The 24,061-nt window shown below is 41.3% G+C and overlaps 1 protein-coding gene across 2 annotated transcripts in view; it reads left to right on the top strand.

Moving 5' to 3' along the window:
- The window catches only part of RFTN1 (raftlin, lipid raft linker 1), a 205,274-nt gene that overhangs the window by 60,371 nt on the left and 120,842 nt on the right, over nucleotides 1-24,061 (top strand). For both annotated transcript variants that reach the window (XM_059065039.2, XM_059065038.2), the window contains exon 3: nucleotides 22,959-23,145. In XM_059065039.2, the coding sequence (XP_058921022.1) occupies nucleotides 22,959-23,145 (187 nt within the window). The remainder of the gene's footprint in view (nucleotides 1-22,958; nucleotides 23,146-24,061) is intronic.

The following is a 24,061-nucleotide window of genomic DNA, read 5'->3' as shown; positions in this document are numbered from 1 at the left end:
TGCCTCCTTTGATAATGTAAACATGGTCCTAGTGCGTAATTGCATAATTGGCTGAAAGGGCTCTATTCTTTCTCTTGAAGCGTCTGCTATTGTCTGTGGCCTGGCCTTTGGGTTACAGCGTGTTAGATTATTACAGACAAACCCCGGTATTTAGCTTGGCTTTCCTTATGAGAAATACATACATATATGTGTATGTGTTTATATACGTGTGTGCATGTATATGTATATTTTTAAATTAAAAATGAGAATATAGGGGGTATTTTGGTGTTTGACTATTGCTGATAATTCATGTAAGAATTTTAAAGAAATATTTGTTTCCAAGGCAAATGGGCTTCGAGTCTATGTGAGGAAATTGACTCCTCTTTATAAGAGGTTTTTTCTTTGACTCCCTACCAAAATGTCTGTATTTGAATGTAGCAGAGATTAGGCCTTGTCAAAGATGGTCAAAGGAAAATTAGCTTCGGTTCGTTAGCTGCTACCTAACCTTCGCCCAATGGGGTCTGTGTTGTGGTTTTCCTGTTGGGTCACGGACATTTTTCTCCATCCTTCCTATGCCTGGTGCTGGCCCCTGTTGTCACAGCAGCTGGGCTGCCTCGGGAGCCTCCGTGGGCCTTTATATATCTCCCTTTCCAAAATGACTGGTGTCTTCTGAGATGGCTTCATTTTATATTGGGGCTGAGCCTGCTTTGCCTATCATTTTGTTGAAGTCTGGTCGTTCAAGGGCAGGGGCTGCCTTATAAAGGGTAAGATTCTTTGCAGGGGATGTTGGAGGTGGGAGGGAGTGGGCCATGTCACAGCTGCAGAGGCCACCTGTCTCAGATGTTCTGAAGTCATCTGGTTCTAGAAGATTCTTCCTGGTTTCAGACCTTCCATCCTGAATTTTGGCTTGGAAAATGAGGTTCACGGGATGTCTGTTCACGTCTCTCATTTGCATAACAGGCCTCTGATATGATACTTCTACCTTAGTCAAAAAAAGGAGAAAACTGGGAGGAAAATGTCAGTTAAAATGAAATATTCACCACCCGACCTTTGACTGAAATGTGCAGCTTGGGTCTTGGCCGATGGTGTTGGTGGTTGACACCATTGATCCGAGTGTCCATTCCCTGCTTCACTTTGATTGCCCAGATGTGGTCCAAAGAGTTAAGAGGGGGCTTCCCTGGTGGCACAGTGGTTGAGAGTCTGCCTTCCGATGCAGGGGACACGGGTTCGTGCCCCGGTCCGGGAGGATCCCACATGCCGCGGAGCGGCTGGGCCCGTGAGCCATGGCCGCTGAGCCTGCGCGTCCGGAGCCTGTGCTTCGCAATGGGAGAGGCCACAACAGTGAGAGGCCCACGTACTGAAAAAAAAAAAAAAAAAAAAAAAAAAGAGTTAAGGGGGCTGTTCAGACAAAACTGGGCTCAGTACATTCAGATGAAATGTCCACCTGGGCTTCCTGAGGTCTCCCCTGTGGGCTGTGAGTTTATTTATAACTTGATGGGCCTTGGGGGAAGGAGAAAGGGAGGAGAGGAGGAGTCTCCTAAAATGAAAACCAAATATAGTTACTATAAACGTCCCCACGTACAACTCACCACCAGCCTCCAATAAATGTACAAATATCAAAATAACACACAATAGAAAAAAATCACAATGCAAAAGAGAAATTGAGACAATTTTGGTGTTTTACAGGGCCAGAAAAGTCCATGTAATTTACTTCTTCTGCAGTGTATGTTTTACATACTGTACTACATTATCTGATTGTATGTAATATTCATGTGGATCTGGATCACCACTAAAACTCAGAAAAATTCAAACCAAAGCTATGTCCACATACAATGTTGAATGAAATCAGCCAATCGTGGAAAATTCATGCTTTTGAAAACCTCTTGGTTTTAGTTATCTGAGAAGTAAACATCACATTTAATTTTCTTAGTTTTCTGTTTTAGTCTGCAAATGTCAAATAGCTCAAAGTTATAGAAAGAAAAAGAGATGAACTTAATGTATATAAATATTAGAGTTTACTTTTTTCTAGCATTTAAACAAATAATAGTGGTCAACATTTCTGTAATAATATGTTCTTTTTTATCTTTTTTCTATATCATGATACTGACTAGGCCATTATAGATAGAAGTGATAGTCAGGCAAGTGAATTCTAGAAAAACTAGAATTTTTAAGAACATTTTTAAGAAAATTTTGAGTGTAGATTTGAGTTTGGGTTTTCAGTCTTTTGACATATGGGAAATGAAAAATGGTCTTTCACTAGGCTAAAAGACTCTTCATGTAAGAGTTTAGATGTCTGAAACACTTTTTGGACATTACTTAGTCCTTTTTGGTTCTGTTCATTCAGTAAAAATTGAGGTGTACTGGTTTGTAACTTTATAGAATCCATGAAGCCGAGCATTATATTTTCAATTTACTCTGCAGATTTTTGTACTTGCAATCTGCTAGAATAAAAAAAGATGAACAAACTCTCTGTGTGTAAAATAAAAGTAACTATAGCCTGAGACACTCTTCAAAAGGGACTAAAGTTTATGGAAAGTTGCCATGGTTTTGAGAATTCTTTTGGCTTCTTTGTGCTTTGGGTTTGTTTTGTATGCCTCCGAGTTTTTAGTTGCTGGAATTTGACATCTAAATAAGAGGCTGTTACTATGATATGTAAATAGAATGTATGGGTTGAGATACTTATCATTATGAATGTTGAAAGGACAATTTACGATTTACAAAGACGGAAAAGCTCAATAAAGATCCGTATTGAAGAGCTGGTGAAATAGGAAAGCTGTAGATAGATGGGCTTCTTGCGAATGGACAGAATTAATGACAATTGAGAGGAAAAATTGACTTCTCTGGTAGAAAGACGTTTTCCAAATGTCAGCAAGAACAGTATTCTCTCCTGTGCCCTCACCTGGGCTAAAGGCTCTACTACCTGAAGCCCCAAGACCCACCCTGAGCATAACTGGACCCATAAATAGTACAGCAGACAGGTGCTCTGTGGATCTGTTTCCATCCCTGCCCACTAGACTGTGTAAGTCCATTGGCCAGACACCTTGTCTGGTTTCTTTTTATCTCCCTGGCACCTAGTACAAGCTTGGCACATAGCAGGTGGTCAGTAAATGTCTATTGAATTAATATGTCTTGATGGCAAAAAATATTCTTCTTTTTGTAGGAATAATTTTTGTATTCATCTTATTCCCTGTCCTACGATGAGAGTCGTAGTTTAATTTTTGCTTCAGGTAGCATTTACCATTTTCAATCAGAGGAACTGAGACAAAAAATGAGAATTTTATTATTTAAAATTCATAGAATTCAGTAACTTCTTTGGTAAGTTTGTAATGCTTATACTTCTGAAGTTTGAGCTTAAAACTGCCTTGAGACTTTTGGGGTACCTTGTATATTGTCAAAGAAGGTTTACTAATAACTGGTATTTGGTGTGTACTTACCATGTCTTAGGTAGCTAACCCTTTTGATTTCTATAAAGATCCTGACACATAAATCCTGTTGCTGTCCCTTTTTATGCTTGGGGAAGCAAACGCACCAAGAGATTAAATAACTCACCCAATGCCACCCAGCAAGTGTCCAAGCCAGGATTTGAACCCAGGAGATCTCACTGTAGAGGCTGCACTCCTAACCACTAAGGGGACCTGCCTCTGGGGAGTGACTGGCCTGAATGTGGTATTTGTTGAAGGGACTTCATTTACCCAGGCAGGCCTGTCGCTTAGTGGAGACATTGCACAGCCTCTGTAGAAGCAGTAAATCATCTGTACCAGCAGAGGCCATAAAACACATGTGCTGAACTATAAAATATTAAAGAGCCAGTTTTCTTGTCACAGAAAGTTGCACATTTACTTGTTGTAGTTCTTCTAGAGCTGGCATCTGTCATTCTGTAAACTTTTTATGGATGTGTTGGACACAAGGAGTGTTTAGATTTTACGACAGAAATGATTCTTGAAACAGTTGACATCTCTGTGTCAGCCAGAGGCCGGCAGTTCTCAGAGTGTGCTCTGGAAACCCCTGGGAGTCCCTAAGGACAAAATAATTTTCAAAATAATAGTTAGATCTTTATTTGCCTTTTTTCACTCTTATTCTGTCGCGTCACTTTTATTCTGTCACGAGTCCACGGTAGAGTTTTCTAGAGGCTACGTGAAATAATTAGCATCATCACTAATTAACATGCGCTTGGATATTATAGTTTTAAAAAATCTTAGTTTAAAATGTTCTAATATAATAAATTTCACTAGATATAATCCACATAAACCAAAGCTCTTAGGGAATTTCCCAGAATTTTTAAGACTGAAAGAAAGATTCTTTTTTTCTTAGAGTTTGGTCAATAAATATAATTTATTTATTAATAAATGTATTCCAAATATACCTGAGTTTTGCAATCCCTTTGCAATGTGTATGCAGTTGGGCACAATGAAATTTGCCTGAGAAGGACAAGCTATTCTTCTCTTTGAGCTACCTCACATCTTTTAGAATATCCTCAAAGCGCTGAGTAACTTATTTCCTGAAAGGAAGGGTATTCTTTCTATCTTCGTTCTCCAAAGATTGGGTCCTCATTCTAACCTACAGAGCGCACAGCCCTCGTTACTGTAATTGTTAATAAGGCAGCCTGCTGAGTGGAAGAACCCGTTTTTCTGTGTGATCAAAACTAAGCTGCCTCCCTCCTTCCTGACCTCTCCTCCACTCCACTGCGAGCTTTTGAGAATTAGCTGTTCGTAGATTAAGTGCCCTTAATCAGTTCATCTTACATTACAATGTGAAGTTTCTCTCCTGTTCAGCAGAGAACTTGATTTCCATTTGATATGTGCGATCACAGAGTAGTAAGTGGATTCCCGGGAAATTTCATGAAGAGGAATGATAATGCAGAGATGGGGTGGAGAGCGTGGGGGTGTCCAGCTAATTGATTAGTTTAGAACCTTCTAATTTCCATGAGGAGTGGAGGGGCCCAATTTGTCTTTCTCCTCCTTGGCATGGTATTCTCACAGATTGTCTGATGTGTCATTATCATCTTGACAGAACAGCTGATGTCTAATTCTGTTGAGTAGGATATCCGTGGTGTTTTTGCCATGTGCATTTATTACTTCGTGATTAGATTATTTGGACTCTATTAGTTGATTATCTGAGAGCTGGGGGAGTGAGCTCAGAGGAGAGGGGACCTCTCTGGGTCCTGAATTTTCAGTGTCACTGGTCCTTTGAACATAGTGGACACCTTCTCCCCCAGTGCTAATAGATTGGGCTTTGGGGACCATAAATGCCTGGTATGAATGTCCTCTCCTAATAAAACTTTTGGGCAGAATGTCCCATCTTCAGAATTTTCCTCATCTCTACATACAGCCAGCTTCAGAGTTTCCTGCCTGTTGTCACTGGCCCCTCTCCTGGTTCCAGGGTTAATTTGTGCGCTTGTCATCCTGAGGTTTTTATTTTCCCGCCCCTGACCTGTTTATGGAGCGTCTTCCCTGTGGGTTTGAAAACGCCCAGTTTCTAGCGTGAGGATTTTCACACCCACACGCAAAGCTCAGGCGAACAAATTGTGTTCATTGGCCAAATAAGCCTCCTTGGTGTCCCCTGCCCCCTAAAAATAACATTGTTCCTCCAAGTGACAGTTACAGAAAATCATCACAGAGAAAGTTTTTCTCACAACCACACACCACCTGAACAAACCGGGGTGGCTCTGCAAACGGTGTTGCAGCCGCTCCCTAACCCCATTGGTAACCGACCACCCGCCTGGAGTCTCTCCATCACTCGCCCGGACAAGGCCGGGTACCGGAGCCGGGACTTCGCGGGCTGCCAGCCCTCATTTGTCAGCCTGTCTTGCCACCTCTTTGGAGGACCAGGGATCTTGGGGGAGGCGACATGGTACAGAGGAAGAGGCAGTTTTACCCATTTGTCCTTCCCAGTAACTGACTCTGTATTCGTTCTCTCCTAGTTAGTTGTTTATTCGTTTGCTGATTATTTATTGAATTCTGGTTATCAGCTAGGCAAAGAGGAGTCCAGTTGTGAGGGGACAAAATGGGCAAGACAAAGTCCCAGCCTCTCTGGGGGAGGCGCTTAGAAACTGTGAGAGCTCCGGGGATGTCTGGAGGAAGGCTGAGGAAGCTTCTTCTACAAGGAGCTGTGAAAGATGATAGGGGTTCTCTAGGCAGACGGGGACAGGCGGGGAGAGGAGAGAAGGGTAGGCTGGGATCTCGTCTGTCTGCGTGGATTCCCACTTCCGCTACCACGCAGGCATCACTGATCCATTGGGAACTATCTCCTGGCGAGCTCACCCTTTGCCCACAGTCTTTTCCAGAACATGGCTTTTGAAGCCTCTCACACAATCTTTCTCTAACGTGAGGGAGCAAAGGAAGTAAATGGCCCTGGCTGTCCAGATGCAGATCTGACTCAGTAGATCGGGAAATGGCCCGGGAGTCTGCATTCGTAAGCAAGCCTCCCCCGCCCCGCCCCCAGGTGATCCGGATGCAGGTGCTCAGCAGCTGTGTTGAGAAATAGGCCCTTGATCTCCCTGGGTTTACACAGGAGAAAGATTCAGTGTATAGTAAACCGTGCAAACTTTTTTTTGTGTGTGGTACGCGGGCCTCTCACTGTTGTGGCCTCTCCCGTTGCGGAGCACAGGCTCCGGACGCGCAGGCTCAGCGGCCATGGCTCACGGGCCCAGCCGCTCCGCTGCATGTGGGATCTTCCCGGACTGGGGCACGAACCCGTGTCTCCTGCATCAGCAGGCGGACTCTCAACCACTGCACCACCAGGGAAGTCCTGCTCAAACTCTTTGTAGAGGTCCACCAAGGCACCTGGTGACCTCCTGGCCTTGACCTTTGTCCTCTGCCTGCCCCTCTAGGAGTCCAGGGACATGGAGAAGATCAGCAACATGTTATTTGCATTTGCTCACCTGAATTACATCAGTGCCCACTTTATAAATGTCTTTGAATATCACTGTGAACATTTAAATTTTAATATTGGATTTGCTTTTAAACAGTTGGTTTGCTTTCGTGTGCTGTACCCTGAAATGAAACAAGTCTGGTTTCTGATGGTTATTTATAATCACTAGGTAGCCATTCTTATTCTTCTGGTTCCCAAATTGTAGATTTCCTGGCTGTGAACATGGTGCACACATCCATGCTGTACTTTTTTTTTTTCCATCGTGATTACACTGCCAAATTCATTGAAGAAATACACGCTGCATTTTAAAGAAAGTCTTTGTTGTGATCAGCCTTTCAAGGAAAACACTGATCCAAGCAGTTGACTCTTGATGGAACGGAAACAAAACGCAGAACCTTGGAAGGAGCACCATGGAGGCCACAGTTGTGCAGGAGCAAGGAGACGGTGCCCGTTGGTTTCTAGGAGTCCTTTGTTCTGATCCTGCTGCACCCATTACAGTTCTGTGGTACAGTGAAAAGAGCATGATGTGTAGTCCAGGGGTCTTTCAGAGTCCTGATTCTGCTGCTAGCTCTGTGTCTATGGCCAGTTGTTTAATCCCAGGGGACATCAAGTTATGATCTGTAAAATGAGGGGACTGACTGGCTTGGGCAATTAGGGAGACTTCATAGTGTCAAGGTTAAAGGCATAGGCTCTGAATGCCTAGGTTTGAATCTTAGGTCCACCACTTACCAGCTGTGCAACGTTGGGAAAGTTACTGAACCTCTCTGATCCAGAGTTTCCTCATTTTAAAAATGGAGATAATAATAATACATAGCTCAGGGGTGGTTTGATAATTAAATGAGGATGCATGTAAAGCAAATAAAACAATGTCTGGCATAAGATATATGTTCAATGGAAGTTAGCTATCATTGTTATCACTGTTGTTAGTATTCTTTCTGAAATACTTCTATCATTGTCACAACCATCATCATCGTCATCATCGTCTTTAAGGGCTCTTTTAGCTATAAAATCCTTGGAAACCATGGTTCTCAGGAAAGCAGGTTAGAAAGCACTAAAACACTAAGTGGAAAAGAATATGATGGCTGGGGAAGAACAGGCTGCAGGGTCGTCAGATGACAGTTGACTTGTCCCCAGCCTGACTTTAGCTACATTTCTCCACTCACAGCTGTCTCTAAACCCTGGGATGGATGTTTCCTATTCCTTGTCTTACTGAAGGGCTTGGCAATGCTGGCCACTCCCTCATTGTCATAGCTGAGACCAATATTGGTTAGTAAATAAAAAAAGTCGGTTTGTACAGAGAATCATTCATATATATATATGTAATATGCTTTAAACATTTAATTTAGCATCAAACACAAAAATGTACATTCATGTGCCTGTCTCTTAGATGTGGGGATGTGGTCTTTGATCATGCTTCTGATTAAAGATCTACACTATCTTTTTGTGTAAACCCTCAATATTCCATCTAAACTTTTCAATTAAATTTTTTTAAAGATAGGGGGAGACCTTCGATGCATACAAAGCAATCGGAGTATAACATTGTACACTTAAAAGTTACTTCTCCCTTCCTCTCTTATTATTTTCTCTCTCTTATCCACTTTGACAGCCATTTCTCTTAGCAGCTCTCTCTTATGGAATCCTAAGAAACAACTCTCGTTCACTCTATTTCAGTTTGTGTAATGATTGATTAAACTTCCCTTTCATAACCAGTATAAGTGGCATCGGCAGGCTTGGGACTGGGCCCAGCTGGTGCAGCAGAAGGTCGCAGGTGTATGGTACAGTCTGCCAGTCAGGGCATCCTAGAAGGCAGGAGGGCTTTGGCTGACCTGGGGCCCTGGGTCAGAGGGGGGTCGCTTTTGATGTTTTCTGCTGCTTCCTCTTCCCTCCTTGGCTTCTCTCCCACGTTCTCCTGGTTTTCTCCCTACCTCTCTGGCTGCTCTTCTGCCTCCTTTGCAGATCTGTCCATCTTTGCTTGGCCACTGAATGTGGAGAGTTTGGCCATCTCGGCTGTAGGCCTGCTGTTCCCTCAGCGTGGTCACGAGAGCTCTCGTCACGAGAGCTTATCTGAGCCCAGGCCCTCAGTGAGCGTTTATGCTTAGTAGATGATACTTGGCCTTGTATCCCCAACGCAGAGTTCTCCTTTTTCTGAGCTGCAGACCTCATAGCCAGTGGCCTACTTACCGTTTCCTTTCAGATGCCACAGAGCTCCTTATGGCCACCATGACCAACACCCAGCAGTGCCTATCACCGCCATCCGTTCAGTCCCTGCAGACTGGAGCTCCAGGAGCTGTATTCGCCATTTCGCTCTCCCTCATCTCCCAGCCATTTCTTTGGTTTTGTTTTCTTACGGGGGAAAAATAAAGAAGAAAGAGAGAGACTTGAAAATAGGGTCTCCTAAGAAGGGGAACAGATACTAGGTTAGTTTTTTTAGTGTTTGTTAATCCTGGGTTCAGAGTACCTGTCCTGTCTCAGGAGCAGTCAGAGACAGGTGGATGTCTACCTGGTGTTGCTTGATGAAACTAATTGCCTACGGAAGTCCCTGGATGCAGTACAGGTATGAGAGACATTCATACCTGACCAGGCTGCTGGCAGACTTCAGGTCATACGGCTAGTGAGGGGTGGCACTGAGATTTCAACTCAGGTAACCCCTGAGCTATGTATTATTATTATCTCCATTTTAAAAATGAGGAACCTCTGGATCAGAGAGGTTCAGTAACTTTCTCAAGGCTGCACAGCTGGTAAGTGGTGGACGCAAGATTCAAACCTAGGCATTCAGAGCCTATGCCTTTAACCTCAACACTGTGAAGTCTCTCTCGTTACCTAAGCCAGTCCCCTCATTTTATAGATCATAACATGATGTCCCCAGGGATTAAACGACTGGCAATGGACACAGAGCTAGCAGCAGAATCAGAACTCTAAAAGACTCCTGGACCCCAACCCAGCGCTCTTTCCACTACACCACAGAAGTGCAACCTTGTCCGCTACACCACCCATCTCTGCTTTAGCCAGCTTTGAGACATCACCAACTTTCTACCCTATAATTCAATTCCAGGTTTCTGTTCTCTATTTGCATATGTTGTTTAGAATTAAGACAGACCGAACTGCAATGGTAACAAAGGACAGAAAAGGGCTGCAAACCCACTTGCTCCAGAGAAGTGAACACTTTAGGAGCTGGTGTGATTGTGATACTAGGAAGTCTCCAAGAGCAAATATTCAAGGGCTCAGGGACAAAAACATCGAATGCGAAGATTGTAGGAAGTTTTGCTTTTTCCCTCCAATTTGGAGTAGTGACAATGAGTAAGAAGAAACGATTTAATGTGCTTGAAGGCAGGTGACTCACTGATCCCACACTGTAAATATTCTGGCAGCTTTGCCCCATTCCTTGGTGTTACAGGTTTATTTTGGGAAGAGACGTGACCTTACTGATGGCTGTGGCTAACGGATGTTTAGTAAGGAGTTAAATTGGCAGTTTAATAAAAGTAGAGCAGGGATCATGTTTTTTGGACTGAAATAAGTTTAAAATAAATAAATAAATAAAATAATTATTTAATTTAAAATAAAAGGTTCTAGATCAAGCCTATCCAGTTGAAATATAATGTGAGCCATAGATCTAATTTAAAATAAAATTAGAGAAGGGATCATGTTTTTTGGACTGCAAATTAGTTTAAAATAAAAAATTTAAGTAAGTAAATACATAAATAAATTTAAAGCAAGAGGTTCTAGAACAGACCTTGTCCAATAGAAATATAACGTGAGGCATGAATCTAATTTAAAATATTCTCGTAGCCACATTAAAAAAATTAAAATAGGTAAATTAAAATTTTAACGATATATTTTATGTAACCCAGTATATTCAGAATACTATCATTTCGACATGTGATCAGTAAAACACTCTGAGATATTTCACATTCTTTTTTTTCTATGAAGTCTTTGAAATCTTGTGTGTTTTTCACACTTCCAGCGTATCTCAGTTCACACTAACTGCATTTCAAGTGGAAGAGAGAAAGGAACGAAGGGAGGGAGGAACTGTTAGAGAAAACTTAAGTCGCCTTATGAGCACATAGATCCCTATCAGATCTCACTGGCAATCTCCAAGGCCAAGTTCCCGGGTGGTCCATTTCAGTATGTATCACTGGCCCAACCAGGGAAGTCCTTTTTCCTGCCTGGGAAATATCCATCTTTCCCTTCTTGTGCAAACTGTCATTGATAGATGGCATTTTTCTGGGTGTCAATACAAATTATTTTTTTTTTTACCATGTTTCTTCTCTGTTTTATTATTCTGAAGAATATCTGTTGCCCATTATTCTACTTAATCTCATTCTCAAGCTTTTCTGCTTTTCCACTGAACTACGTGAGAAGGCAGCTGGGAGGGACTTATATGCATGCATAGACCCCGGACACCATCAGGGCCCCCCCCTGTTAATAGTGGGTACCAAAATGTCTCTTCAAACCAGTCTCCCGAGGCCTCACAGACCCCCATATCTTATATGGCAAAAAATAAACTGGAGAGTGCTGATGACAATTTTGCATGCAAATTGTTTAGCGGAGCCCGTGTGTACGATTTTCTATTTCCATGCACCAATTTGGGAGTTTGCGCATGAACGTAGTAATTGTTCATGCAAAGCGGAAAATGCAGGTGCTCGAAACATTTTTTAGAGCATGAGACCTGTCTGATCCTGTCCTCATTTGAGTTCTGTTGAATCTTTTGTGATGTCATACGCATAAGAATTTTATTTATTAAAATGCATTTGCAATATATGGAACTTTTGTTAAGTTTGTGACTGGTTTATTGACTGTGCCACAGAATACGTGGTGTGTCTCCACTACAGCAAGGAAAGGAGAATCCACTGATGTGCATTTGTTGGTGTGTCTGGGGATCGTGCCTTTGAACCTACGAGTGGGCTTCCTTTGTGGGTAGAAGTTGTACTAAGCCTGGAGAGAGTGGGATTTATTGTCATAAGCACTTAAAACTAGTCTTGTGCATGGTGAATTTTTACGCTTTCCAACAATTTCCATAGTGTATTATTTTATCGTATTATATTCTGAAATAAAAAATACTCTCCTAAGTAAAGATTTTATTGACATACCAATGTAAAACTCTGTTATAGAGTGGAGACCTTTATGATAATGACTCAGGATAAAAAGAAATAGTAATATTTTCTTGTGTCCCGTGTAAATGCCAAACTGAAGTGCACTTATGCCATTGGGGCACCAGACTTTCGGGGAAATTCCTTTTTTTTTTTTCCATTTTATGCTGTTTGGGGTTAAGATGCATAATCTTTGTGCTGTCATTTGGCCGCCTCTGCAAAGTGAAATTTTTTACATTCTTCCTTCGCTTCCGTTGTCATACCAAATTTGATTTTTTTCCAGAGGCAGATTTTTCACATTTGGGAATTATGATGACTCATAGCAGCTTTTTTTTTCTCCCTGCTGCTATTGTATCTCCTGCTCATACCAGAGGGGAGAGAGGAAAGAAGGATGGCACGGTGGAGGTGAGGTGTCCTTTCTCCTTGGGTGGCTGAGGTGAAGGGTTGGGTGGGAGGTGCAGGTGACACTGTTGGTTAAAAGAAGGTTTCCTGGAGGTGCCTGCACAACAGTGTAAATGTACTTCAGGCCATTGAATTGTACACTTAAATATGGTTTAAATGGTACATTTTTATGTATATTTTACCATGGTTAAGAAGAAAAGTTCATCACTGGGTGATGGTTTTCCAGGACTATTTATGATTTCTTTCATCTTGGTATCGTGGCTAATTTACTTTGGAGCGCAGAGGGGGGACCTCAAAGTTAACTACCCACCCCTCCGAGTAGCTGCAGCTGGCAGTTTGCATTGGCCTTTCTTTGATGGGAAAAGTACTGGTGCGGTCATGACGTGTGGCCGTACCAATCAATGTAGAATTTCTTCATTTAATGATGATTGTTAATGAGCTTTCTTCAGGCACTCTGGGTTGGCCAGCTTGTTGGCGAATAAACCTGGCCTGGGCTCTGGCCTGGCTGGCAGAACTTATTTATTGGGGAGGACAGAAAAAAAATTAAATGAATAATTTGTATAATTAAAAATAGTGATTAATGTTACAACAAATGATTGGTAAGTAATCGTAAGAGCGGTGCTGTCCAGTGGAAATATATGTGAGCCCCATATGTAAGTTTAAATTTTCCTGTAGCCACATTTAAAACAGGTAGAAATTCATTTTAATATATTTTACTTAATCCTCAACTATCCCAAATATTGTCATTTCAGTGTGTTACCAATATAAAAAAAACTTCTTTACTTAGGTATTTTACATTCTTGTTTTAGTGCTAAGTCTTTGAAATCTCATGTACATTTTACACGTATGGCACATACAGTTTGGACTAGCCACATTTCCAGCGCTGAAGATTTTCAGTGCTGATTCCTTTTATGCAAAGTCTTGAGACTTTATCGTGGAAATCCATATAGGGTCTCATTTACATTCTAAATAGTTTCATTTCCATATTGTTTGTACATAGTCATTAGTGGCTGGTCTTTGAGGAAATCAGTTTATTGTATTCTCAAAATCAAAAGAGAACTTCAGGAGTGTCAGCTTTAGGGCTATCACGCTCAGTTAGGAAAATGGTATAAAATACTGATAACTAGCTTCCCTTCTGACTCATGCTAAGCTCTTCTTGGATCTGGTGTGGATGAGTTTGGATAGAAATTCTGAAGACTTGATAATCCTTCATGTCTTCTCTATAAAAAGTACTTTTAAGTGTATGAAATATTTTATTAATACTCTGGGTTCAGTTTCTAGCTGGTTGCTTTTAATATTTGAATACTCTCACTGTGAGATCTAAGCAGCGCGGTGCCTGGTGTTTCTTGAAAAGCTTTCTGGATGAATCTTAGCCTGTGTCTTCTCTGACAAAATGGACTGGTGAGGTGAGATGAGCAATCGTGCCATCTTCGGAGTCTGATCAGTGGGTATCGTCAACAGGAATTATCCAGGCCCTCTCCTTACAAACACCTAGACATTGAATTTTTTATAGTACAATATTGTGTGTGTGTGTAATTCAATGACTGTGTGTGACTCTTTGGAATGACAAGCAAACCAATAACAACTTGACTCCCTGCTCCCCTTTACAGCCCCCCTTTTTGTCACAGAGTCTGATAGTCTGATGTTTAATAAGCGTCTGTGGACCAGTGGCCTGCATCTTAGGAACTCATTTGATGAGCATCTGTTGCTTTGTCAATTACTGCCTGGTTGACCTGTAGGATCCTAGGTTTATGGAAGCTTAAAGAAGTGCTTTTACTCCTACTGAGATTTCCCTCTTGAGATTATCCATGATTTAGTTAAGGTGTTAAGAACTGTGTTTTATGAAAGCAGATTGGTGGTTGCCAGGGGCTGGGGGAGAGAGGATGGGGAATAACTGCTTAATGAATATGCAGTTTCCTCATTTTAGAACTAGACAGAGGTGATGGTTGTATAACATTGCAAATGTATTAAATGACACTGAATCGTTCACTTTTAAATGACTGATTTTTATGTTAAGGGAATTTCACTCCAATTAACAAAATATGAAAGAATAAATAGTGTTTTAATGGTGTGGTCTCCTGAGCCTGGATGTGTGGGGTTTTTTAAGTTTCAGAAACATGAGTTTATTTGATAAAAAGATGACAGAAGTCTGAATTTGAAAATCCTAAAATGAAAGGTTTATGCCACAGATTTAGAAATAACACCGAAGACACGGGCTGCAAACATTATTTAAAAAATCGAATTCCTGAGACTTCCCTGACGGCCCAGTGGTTAAGACTCCACGTTTCCACTGCAGGGGCTGCAGGTTCGATCCCTGATCGGGGGAACTAAGATCCCGTAAGTTGCGTGGCGTAGCCAAAAAAAAAAAAAATTGAATTCCCATTTTTTACTTATACAGTGAAAAACCCCACATTGAAAAGCGATTGATTTCAGTGTTTTGCTAAATTGGATCTACTGCAGAGTTCGGCCAGATTGATGTTATAAAAATGGTGGCCTTCAAGGAAATTAGAGAAAAAAAGATTGAGTTGAACAGTGTCATTATCAGCTTCACCTGAGAAGGAAATGACCCCGGGAGATAGTGTCTCTCTCTCCTGTTGGGCTCCCTGGTATTGACAGATCCATTAGTGGATGTAATTAGAAAAGCAAAGCTGGGACTTCGAATAATTAGATTAAAGTCACAAATGATTGCTGGGCAAAATCATAGGAGCTGTTGAGGGTCAGCATGTGTTGCCTGCTGTAGAGACTTGAGTGAGATGTGAGGTCATCGTGCACAGTGCTTTCTTTCTTGTGTTGGAAACTGGTACCTTGCCTATAATGAAATTTGAATTAGGAGAAACATCGCTTTGGCTCTTCTGCAGATGTCTGAAGGGCTTCGTTTCCAGGGAATAAACAGGGCTGCAGAATGTTTCTGCTAAACAAACATAGTCATAGCAAAAACACAATCTCCTTTATCCCAGGAGTGTTAAGAAATATGTGGTTTTGTAGATTATGCTTTTCCCCCTGTTTTCCTTCCTTCCTTTTTAAACTCCTGGAATAATGGTTTATTTATTTCTATGGAGTTATTTTCTGAAAGAAAAAAAAACCCCACTTATTTCAAAACAAAACCAATGGACTCTCATGTTACCCAACATACCTTTCCAGCAGTACTTTCTGTGTTTTGATTTTTTAAAAAGCCTCTTGGTGGTAATTGAATGAGGGAAAAAAAGATTTCCAAGGGATTTGAAATATAGTTATGTGGTTCTAACCTCTTTGTTCATGTCTACATCAGTATAGAAAAGGGAGGGTATAATTATGTGGTTCTAACCTCTTTGTTCATGTCTACATCAGTATAGAAAAGGGAGGGATTTGGGGTTAACATATACACACTACTATCTATAAAATAGATAACCAACGAGGACCTACTGTATAGCACAGGGAACTCTACTCAATATTTTGTAATAACCTATAAGGGAAAAGAATCTGAAAAAGAATATACATATATGTATGTATGTATAACTGCATCACTTTGCTGTGCACCTGAAACTAACACAACATTGTAAATTAACTGACTTCAGTTTTTAAAAAATGTGATATATACATACAATGGAATATTATTCAGCCTTGAAAAAGAAAGAAATCCTGACGGATGCTACACCAGAGATGAACTTTGAAGAAATTATGCTAAGTGAAATAAGCCAGTCACAAAAGGGCAAATATATGATTTCCCTGGCATGAGGTACCTCCAGTAGTCAAATTCATAGAGACAGAAAGTAGAAAGGAAATAGAGGCGTGTGTCAAATACCCGCGGACATGTCCTTGAAGACTTGGGTAAGTCGTGATGATGTGGGAATGAGCGCACTGGTAAGCTGGTCATTGGCTGACTGGCAGTCACACCATCCCCTGGCAGTGCCACCATCAGGGAGGGGAAGGGTGTGGGGCATCCATCCTCCCATGTTTATCAAATGCCCCAGCCAGACACTGTGACCTACCAGGTCTTGGCTTTGGGCCATATGGGGTTGAAAATAAAATAGGACTTACTTGCCAAATCTAAAGATTAGGAGAGTTTCTATGAGGATCAAGATTTCTGACTTCTTGAAGGTAAGAATTATTTGACGTCCTGGCACCAATGGGCCCACGTGCCCATTGGCAGTAACCAGGCTAGAAGGATAAGATGCCACCCCCTTGGGGAGTTGGGCCCTCCGTGTTCACTGCTCATCCCCTGGCTCTGGCTCTTGCTCACTTTATCCATCTGGGCCCTGGGGCCCCGGTTCCTGGCCTTGGGATCTGTCCCATACCTGCTACAGCTCATAGGATGAGACTCAGCCCCTGCCAGGCTGGAGAACTGGGCTTTGTACAGCAGCAGCAGCATGCGTCCCCGTATGGGAAGAAGACAGCTCCCTGAGTGGGTGCACGGGGATGTCCAGCCTGGACCCCGGCTTGTAGACTGATTGCTGTTAACCAAGTGTATGAAACAAGACAGTTTAGAAAGTGGAGAGAAAAGTGTGACCTTCAAATGGGTGTTGGGCCCTAATGGTAACACTTCCTCAGGCTGGAGGGTAACACTGGCCAAGACAGCCCCATCAGTGCCCTCATCTTCAGCGGTGACTTTTATCCAGCTGCACCAGCAGCAGATTCTTTTACTGCCTCTGTTTCCATCTCTCTACCGACCCGAACATGTGGTTGTTCTTTATTCTCATTTTGGCTCTGGTTTGGGAGGACTCTTTCAGTTCACGTTGGAAACATTTATTGTATTCTCCAATGTCACTTTTTAGTTAGAGACTTGTACCTTAGTCTCCAAATTGAAATGATAACATCATTGCATTTTAAAGTTGGAAGTTCCTTTTGGAATTGCCTGTCCGGGGTTTTCATTTTAAAAATGAGGGACCCAAGAGATGGGGTGGGAGTTACATGACTTGCCCAAGGTTATGTGATTTGTAAACGAAATCAGGCAAATATTACAAAACAAAAATAGTGGAGAGGTCATTCTGATGGGTGGGGTAAGAAATAGACCAAGAGCCCACGACTGGTATGTTCATCCAAACAGATAAGTCATTCCCTTGTTTGTTTTCCCAGTAGTAATACTGGGGGATTGGTCACTTTACAAGAACCAGGGTTTCTTTTTAAGGTTAAGGTTCAAAAAGAAACGTGAAATTAGGCCTTTAATCATGTTTACAGTCGGCGCTGTTTTTTTTTTTTATTATTATAGGATAGTTGAAATTTATTTTTATTTGTTTTTTAACCACGAAGCTCAATTTTGACAGCATGCATACCCAAAATTAAAGCTATAAAATTGCTGAGTTTTGACAGGAGATACATCTTTAGATTTGAAGATAAAAATTTTAAAGGTATTATGTTTCATTCAGGAAGCATTTAGCTATAAAATGGTTGATTGACTAATATTTTTAGTGCACTGATTTGGAGCGTGGAGGTGAAGGGCTGTGGATGGGGATGTGGAGGGTTTAATGTCCCAGCACCGAATTGTCATCAGCAGCTGCAGCGGACCAGTCCATTCGCCACTCCCAGCACCACCAAACTCTGTTGTTCGGAGCTTCAGCGATTACGCATGCATCCTTACACATGTAAGGATCCCATGTGATCCTTACAACCACTCTCTGATAGAAGACAGGCCCACGATGTCATCTCCGTTTTACACGCGGAAACTGACCATTCACAGGCCCAGGATCGATGCCAGGGAGGAGCATAGCTGATCCTAGAATCCCAAGTCTTCTAAACACGTCAACTGCTTTTATTCATTTTTAAAATTATAGGATCGTGCATAAGAGGAAAGAAACATACAAATTATCAAAATCTTGGCACAGGTTTATTTTACTGTAGCAGAAAGAGTCTGAAACACTCGAAACGTTTACAAAATACCAACCTGTAGAGACTGACTTTGAGGTCTCATATTTGATGACTCACAGAAGCTCTTTATGTACAGTTTTATCAAAGAAGAGGGGATCTTTGTGCTGTGTGGTATTTTTAGGTCTGATGGATATTATAAAATTACCCTCCAGAAGGGCTTACACTCCTACCAAAAGTTCATTCAGTTTTTTAAATAAAACAACAGCGTCTGTGACACACACGCTTCTGTTGCTTTGTCACTTCCTGACAGCGCAGGAGACCTGACCCTGGTTCCCCTGGAACAACCTACATACAGGCCCACTCCTGTCATTTGCAGGGCCCTGGACAAGAGGGCAAGAGATGTTGGGCTGGGCAGGCGCTAGGGTGAGGCAAGTGAGGCAACATCTTTTAAAAAGAGGAGATCAGTAACAGGGCTGTGCCAGGCTTGAGGCAAAAGAAAAATCAATAATACGGATGCTGTCCTTAGTAAAATGTTTGATAGTTTGTTCATTATAGACTTTCGGCATTCATATTCACTTTTTAACATACTGCATTTAATGTTGATTCGTAGTGGTTACTGAGTTTTTGGTGCTCCTTAAATGTTGTCCCCACAGCAGTGTCTCCCCACTCGCCTCCCCCTAGTCTCTGTGCCTCCTTGGGCCTGGGGGTGCACACAGACTCGGGGAGAAGCCTGTGCAGATCCCTGCAGTGGGCCTGAGGCTGCCACGGCAGGGACAGCCAGGGTCCTGGCTGTGTGGAGTTGGGGTGCAGGTCACAGGTGGGCGTGTGCCCTTAGATCCAAAGGTTCCCTGCCCTTTAGAGGAGTGCCAAAGGGAAACCCTCTAGAAGGTACTTCTCAGCCTCTTTAATCTCCTTGAGGGCTTGTGAAGACATAGATGGCTCCGATTCCGATTCAGTAGGTCTGGGGTGGCGCCCGAGGGGCTCCATTTCCAAGGATTTTGCGTGTCGCCTCTGCTTCTGGACGGTGGGGCAGGCTTGGAGAGGCTGCCCCCCTGGCCCGCCGGGTTGCTGTGCCTAGGAATGTGGACGGGCTCAGCGTTCTTTCCAGACTTACCTTCAAGATTTTTTTTTATCTGGCGGCATATGTAGAATGTACTCTTCAAGGGAAAGATTGCATGCTTTCCAACTTTCCTGGCCAGCCTTATCTTTGTCACCGTTATTCATGGCGATTTCTCCAGGATGCTGGACACTTGCTTTAGAATGACTCATTGCTGTAGATTTTTCTTCCTGTAAATTTCTTGCCTGATGTATGGAAGTGAGGGCTACAGTGGTTGATGTTAAGAGTATTCTTAAGTACCCCTAGATTTTGTTTTTAAGTTTGTTTTAAAGTAACACAGTATTTTTAAAAATACATTAAAATTTTAAATATTTTTCACATGTAAAGAAGAAAATTAAAATGTCTCATAAAGCCTCCACCCAAATGATTGCTGTATTGACGGTAATAGTATTGAAAGTACAAAATAAAGTAAAAACTACCTTCTCATCCTCACCTCCCTACTCCAGTCTCTCTAATATTGATGTTTTTGTTATTTTTTCCAGAAAAAAATTTTATCCATGTCTATCTATCCTTCTAAATTTTTTATACTAAAGTATCCTACGATAAACACTGTTAGACACCTTGTCTCTTAACTTAGTCATGGATCTTGGGCACATTTTCATCTGCATGTAACACATATTAATGGTTCAGAGGATTCATCATGGAGGTGTCCCAGTGTTGAGCTAGACCTCCAATGAAGAACTCCTTGGTTCTAGGTTTTTGATGTTGTGATGACCCTATAGTGAATATCTTTACCCACATATCTTGAGAAACATTTAGGAGACCAGCCATAGGCATAAAACTCAGAGGCAAGGTTGCTGGACAAAGTGCAAATGCACATTTAGGATTGAGGGAAAATACCACACGGCCCTCCAGAAAGGTTCACCACTATCAACCGCCATGAGCATGACTGTTTCTCCAACATTCTTGCCCGCGATGGAGATCACAGAAGTAAAAGGAGAAAAATAACCAATTCAAATAGCAATAAAATATAAAATAACTGGGAATAAACTTCACAAGTGTGCAGTATCTATGTGAAGAAAATCTTAATATGCACCCAAGGGACCCCAAAAGAGTCTTGAATAAACGAAAATCATGCAATGTTCTTGGATGGAAACTTGCAGTGTGATGAAAATATCCATTCTCAAGAGGTTGATGTTGTTAACTTTCTGTAAAATATTGTTTGGCTTCAATTTCCAATTCCTGTGGATTAAAAATATAATCAAATAGTGTGAGGGGGAGCAATAAATTAGGAGTTTGGGATTAACATATCCACACTACTTTATATAAAATAGATAACCAACAAGGAACTACTGTACAGCACAGGGAACTATATTCAATATCTTGTAATAACCTATAATGGAAAAGAATCTGAAGAAAAATAGACATATATAGATATGTATAACTGAATCACTTTGCTGTACACTTGAAACTAACACAACATCGTAAATTAACTATACTTCAATTTAAAAAATGGTTAAAAAGAAAAAAAATCCATTCTCTCTCAGTTCAGCTGTAATTTGAACATGATCCGATAAAAGTGTCAACAAGATTTTTTTTTTGAGGGACAATTTGATGACCTGATTTTTTTTTTTTTTTTTTGATATGCGGGCCTCTCACTGTTGTGGCCTCTCCCATTGCGGGGCACAGGCTCCGGATGCGCAGGCTCAGCGGCCATGGGTCATGGGCCCAGCCGCTCCACGGCATGTGGGATCTTCCCGGACCGGGGCACGAACCCATGTCCCCTGCATCAGCAGGCGGATTCTCAACCACTGCGCCACCAGGGAAGCCCTGATGACCTGATTTTAAAGACCATTTGGAAAAACAAATAATTGAGAAGAAACAGGAAGATTCAGAAAATAAACAGGAAGATAGGAAGAGTCAGGAAATAGCCTGACCAGATTTTAAAACATAATATGAAACTAAAATTGTTAGAATAGATTAATAGATCACAGTCATAGACTTAAATATACTTACGAATATAATACATGATAAAGGTGACATCTCAAATCAATGTGGAAAAATTGATAAACTGGGGGTGGGTGGGAAAAGTTGAATTCATACTGCATATATTCTAAATGGAGCAAAGATTTGCATGTAAAAACTGAAATATTACTACAGGAAATCACAAGAGAATTGTTTTATATTCCAGGTCTCTCTGCTATGACATAAAACTCAGAAGCCATTGAAGGCAAGATTGATAAATTCAACTTTATTAAAAAAAAATTCTTCATTGCAAAACCCATGTCATGCAAAGGCAAAAGACAATAATTAGGGAAAGATATTTGCAACTGTAATTACAAATAAGAAATGAATTTCCTAATATATAAAGAGCTCCTACAAATCAATAGAAAAAAAGACCAATAACCCAGTAGAAAACTAGGCAAAGATTTTGAACAGTTAACAGAAAAGGCAACATAAATAGCATTTAAACATGAGATGTTTAATAAGAAAAAGTACAAATTACATAATGAGAAATATAAATTACCACCTCACAGGGATCATTTTTTTCTCCATGAGATTAGCCAGGAAATGGGAAAAGAAATACCTCTGTACCTCACTGATAACGGTAAACCCTTACTGCACTGTGGAGGAGATTTGGCATTCTCTAAAAAAATTACAATGCATTTATCTTGAGCCCAGCAATTCCACACCTAGGAATTAACTTTTTTTAGGTATACCATACATGAATGCATGTGAAATCATGTAGGAGTGATGTTTTTCATTACAGTATTACTTATGAAAGCAAAAGTTTGAATAATCTGTGGTACCTCACAGTACCACAGATTGGAACACTTGTGCAGCTGTAAAAAGAATGAGGAAGAGCTCTGTGTACTGCCATGGAATGACCTCCAAGAAAAGGGTACTGTTAATTGATAAAAATGGATAAAAAGCTGGGTTATAACATTATCCTACCATTTGTGTAAAAAAAGTGAGATAGATATATAAACTTGTTTGTGTACAGATTCAGCGATTATTAACATATATACAAAAGAAAATGGATAGTACTGATTGCCTCTAGGGAAAGAGCCTGAGGGGTGGGGGATTGGGCTGGAAGACTTGTCACTTGAATCTGTTGACTTCTGAAATCTTGTCTGCCCTTCTCAAAAAGGTTTTTTAAACCGCAATTTTAAAATAATTCAATAGGGGGAAAACACTTATTTGTTTTGTTTTGCATAGTTCTAATGTTGAGTTAGTTTGAGTGTCCTTTCAAGTATTGATTACCCTTTTATGCTTTTCAGGAAATTGCCTGTTTGTAAATTTTGCCCATTTTTCTTGTTTTTGTTCTTGTTTCTGTTTTTTGCCTGTTAAAGAAATTACCCTTTTGTCTTAAGTGGCACAGAAATGTTGTTCCAGTTTGTCTTTGGACTGTGTTTTGCTGCTGCTTTTTGCCACCCGGCAATTTTACGTTTGTGTGCAGTTGTCATTGTTTTGTGATCCTCCTTCATCTTCATTTCTTTCTTTTTTATTTTCTGAGGGGGTGGAAGTGACTTTTCCAGTGTGATCTCTGAGAAACTGGCTCTAATTTTAAGCCATCCAGTCATCAGTACTTACAGATGAGTTGGAAATTAACCAGCAGTTTTGTAGGTTCCCTTGAAGACAGTAGTTAAGATGGGAACAGACTCATGTGACTGAGAGGTGACCTGGAGATTTTATGCTGAGCTGAGGGGAGAGGGATGTGGATGCATGGGGTGGCCGGTCTGGGTGGGTCTCTGATGAGCCTCCCCTCTCTCCACTCCCAGCCGAGCTCCCACGGGCCTCGGCCGTGAGGCTGGCCTCCCTTCGTGACCTGCCCGCCCAGCTGCTGGAGCTGTACCAGCAGGGCTTCTCGTTGGTGGCCCTGCACCCCTTCGTGCAGCCAACCCATGAGCGGGAGAAGACGCCCCTCGAGCACATCTTCAGGGCCATCCTGATCAAGAAAGCCGGCAGGTAAGGCCTCTGAGGGTGGGCGGTTAGCTTAGCATCATGGTGCCTAATGTGTGTTGAGTGAAGAAGGGAGGGGAAAGGATTAGGCTTTGCGGGTGTGTGTGTGTGGAGTTTGTATCTGTTCCCAGGGCCTCTGCCCTCTGACAGGTAAGGCCAAACATTAGACAACTAAAGAGTTTCATAGCGTCTTGCAACTGTCCACACAAGACAGCATAAGTAGAGAATCCACGTTACATCCTTTCCTCCTTTAATTTATTGGATTACACTCAGCTAGAAAGCTGTCTCCTTGAGGAGCTGTACTCCCAGAAGAGAGCGGCTAGTGAAAGTATACTACTGTTAATCTGCAAAGCATGGCTGGAAGGCACACTAATTTTGGTCAGAGGCTGTATACAAACTTCATATCTTCCCCCAAACTCCAGAAATACTTGAATATTTTGAACCCATCATACTTTCTGTCAATCACTTGGGAGGAAAAACAAAATTCACTTGAATCAAGTCCTGTAATTGATTTGGTCTTGATTTTGATTTTCAAGGCTTGGATGATGTTTTTCAATATGGCTTTCCCAAGCATGCTTACTCCTATATTTTTATTGGGTCTAATTAGGAAAAGAGAGGTAGAGATTGGTTTTTCAAACAGACCAATATTAATTTTAAATGCTTTTTAAAAAAATGATGAAGGGGCACAGAGGGATAAACTAGGATCTTGGGATTAACATATACATACTACTATATATCAGTATAAAATGGATAATCAACAAGGACCTACTTACTGTATAGCACAGGGAACTAAATATTTTGTAATAACCTATAAGGGAAAAGAATCTGTAAGAGAATATATATACATATGTATATAAATCTGAATCACTTTGCTGTACACCTGAAACTAATACAACATTGTAAATTAACTATACTCCAATAA

The sequence above is a fragment of the Kogia breviceps genome, chromosome 5 (genome assembly GCF_026419965.1).
Source record: "Kogia breviceps isolate mKogBre1 chromosome 5, mKogBre1 haplotype 1, whole genome shotgun sequence".
Taxonomy (NCBI): domain Eukaryota; kingdom Metazoa; phylum Chordata; class Mammalia; order Artiodactyla; family Physeteridae; genus Kogia; species Kogia breviceps.
The sequence above is the reverse complement of the archived record's forward strand: the minus strand, read 5'-3'. Positions and strand labels throughout refer to the sequence as shown.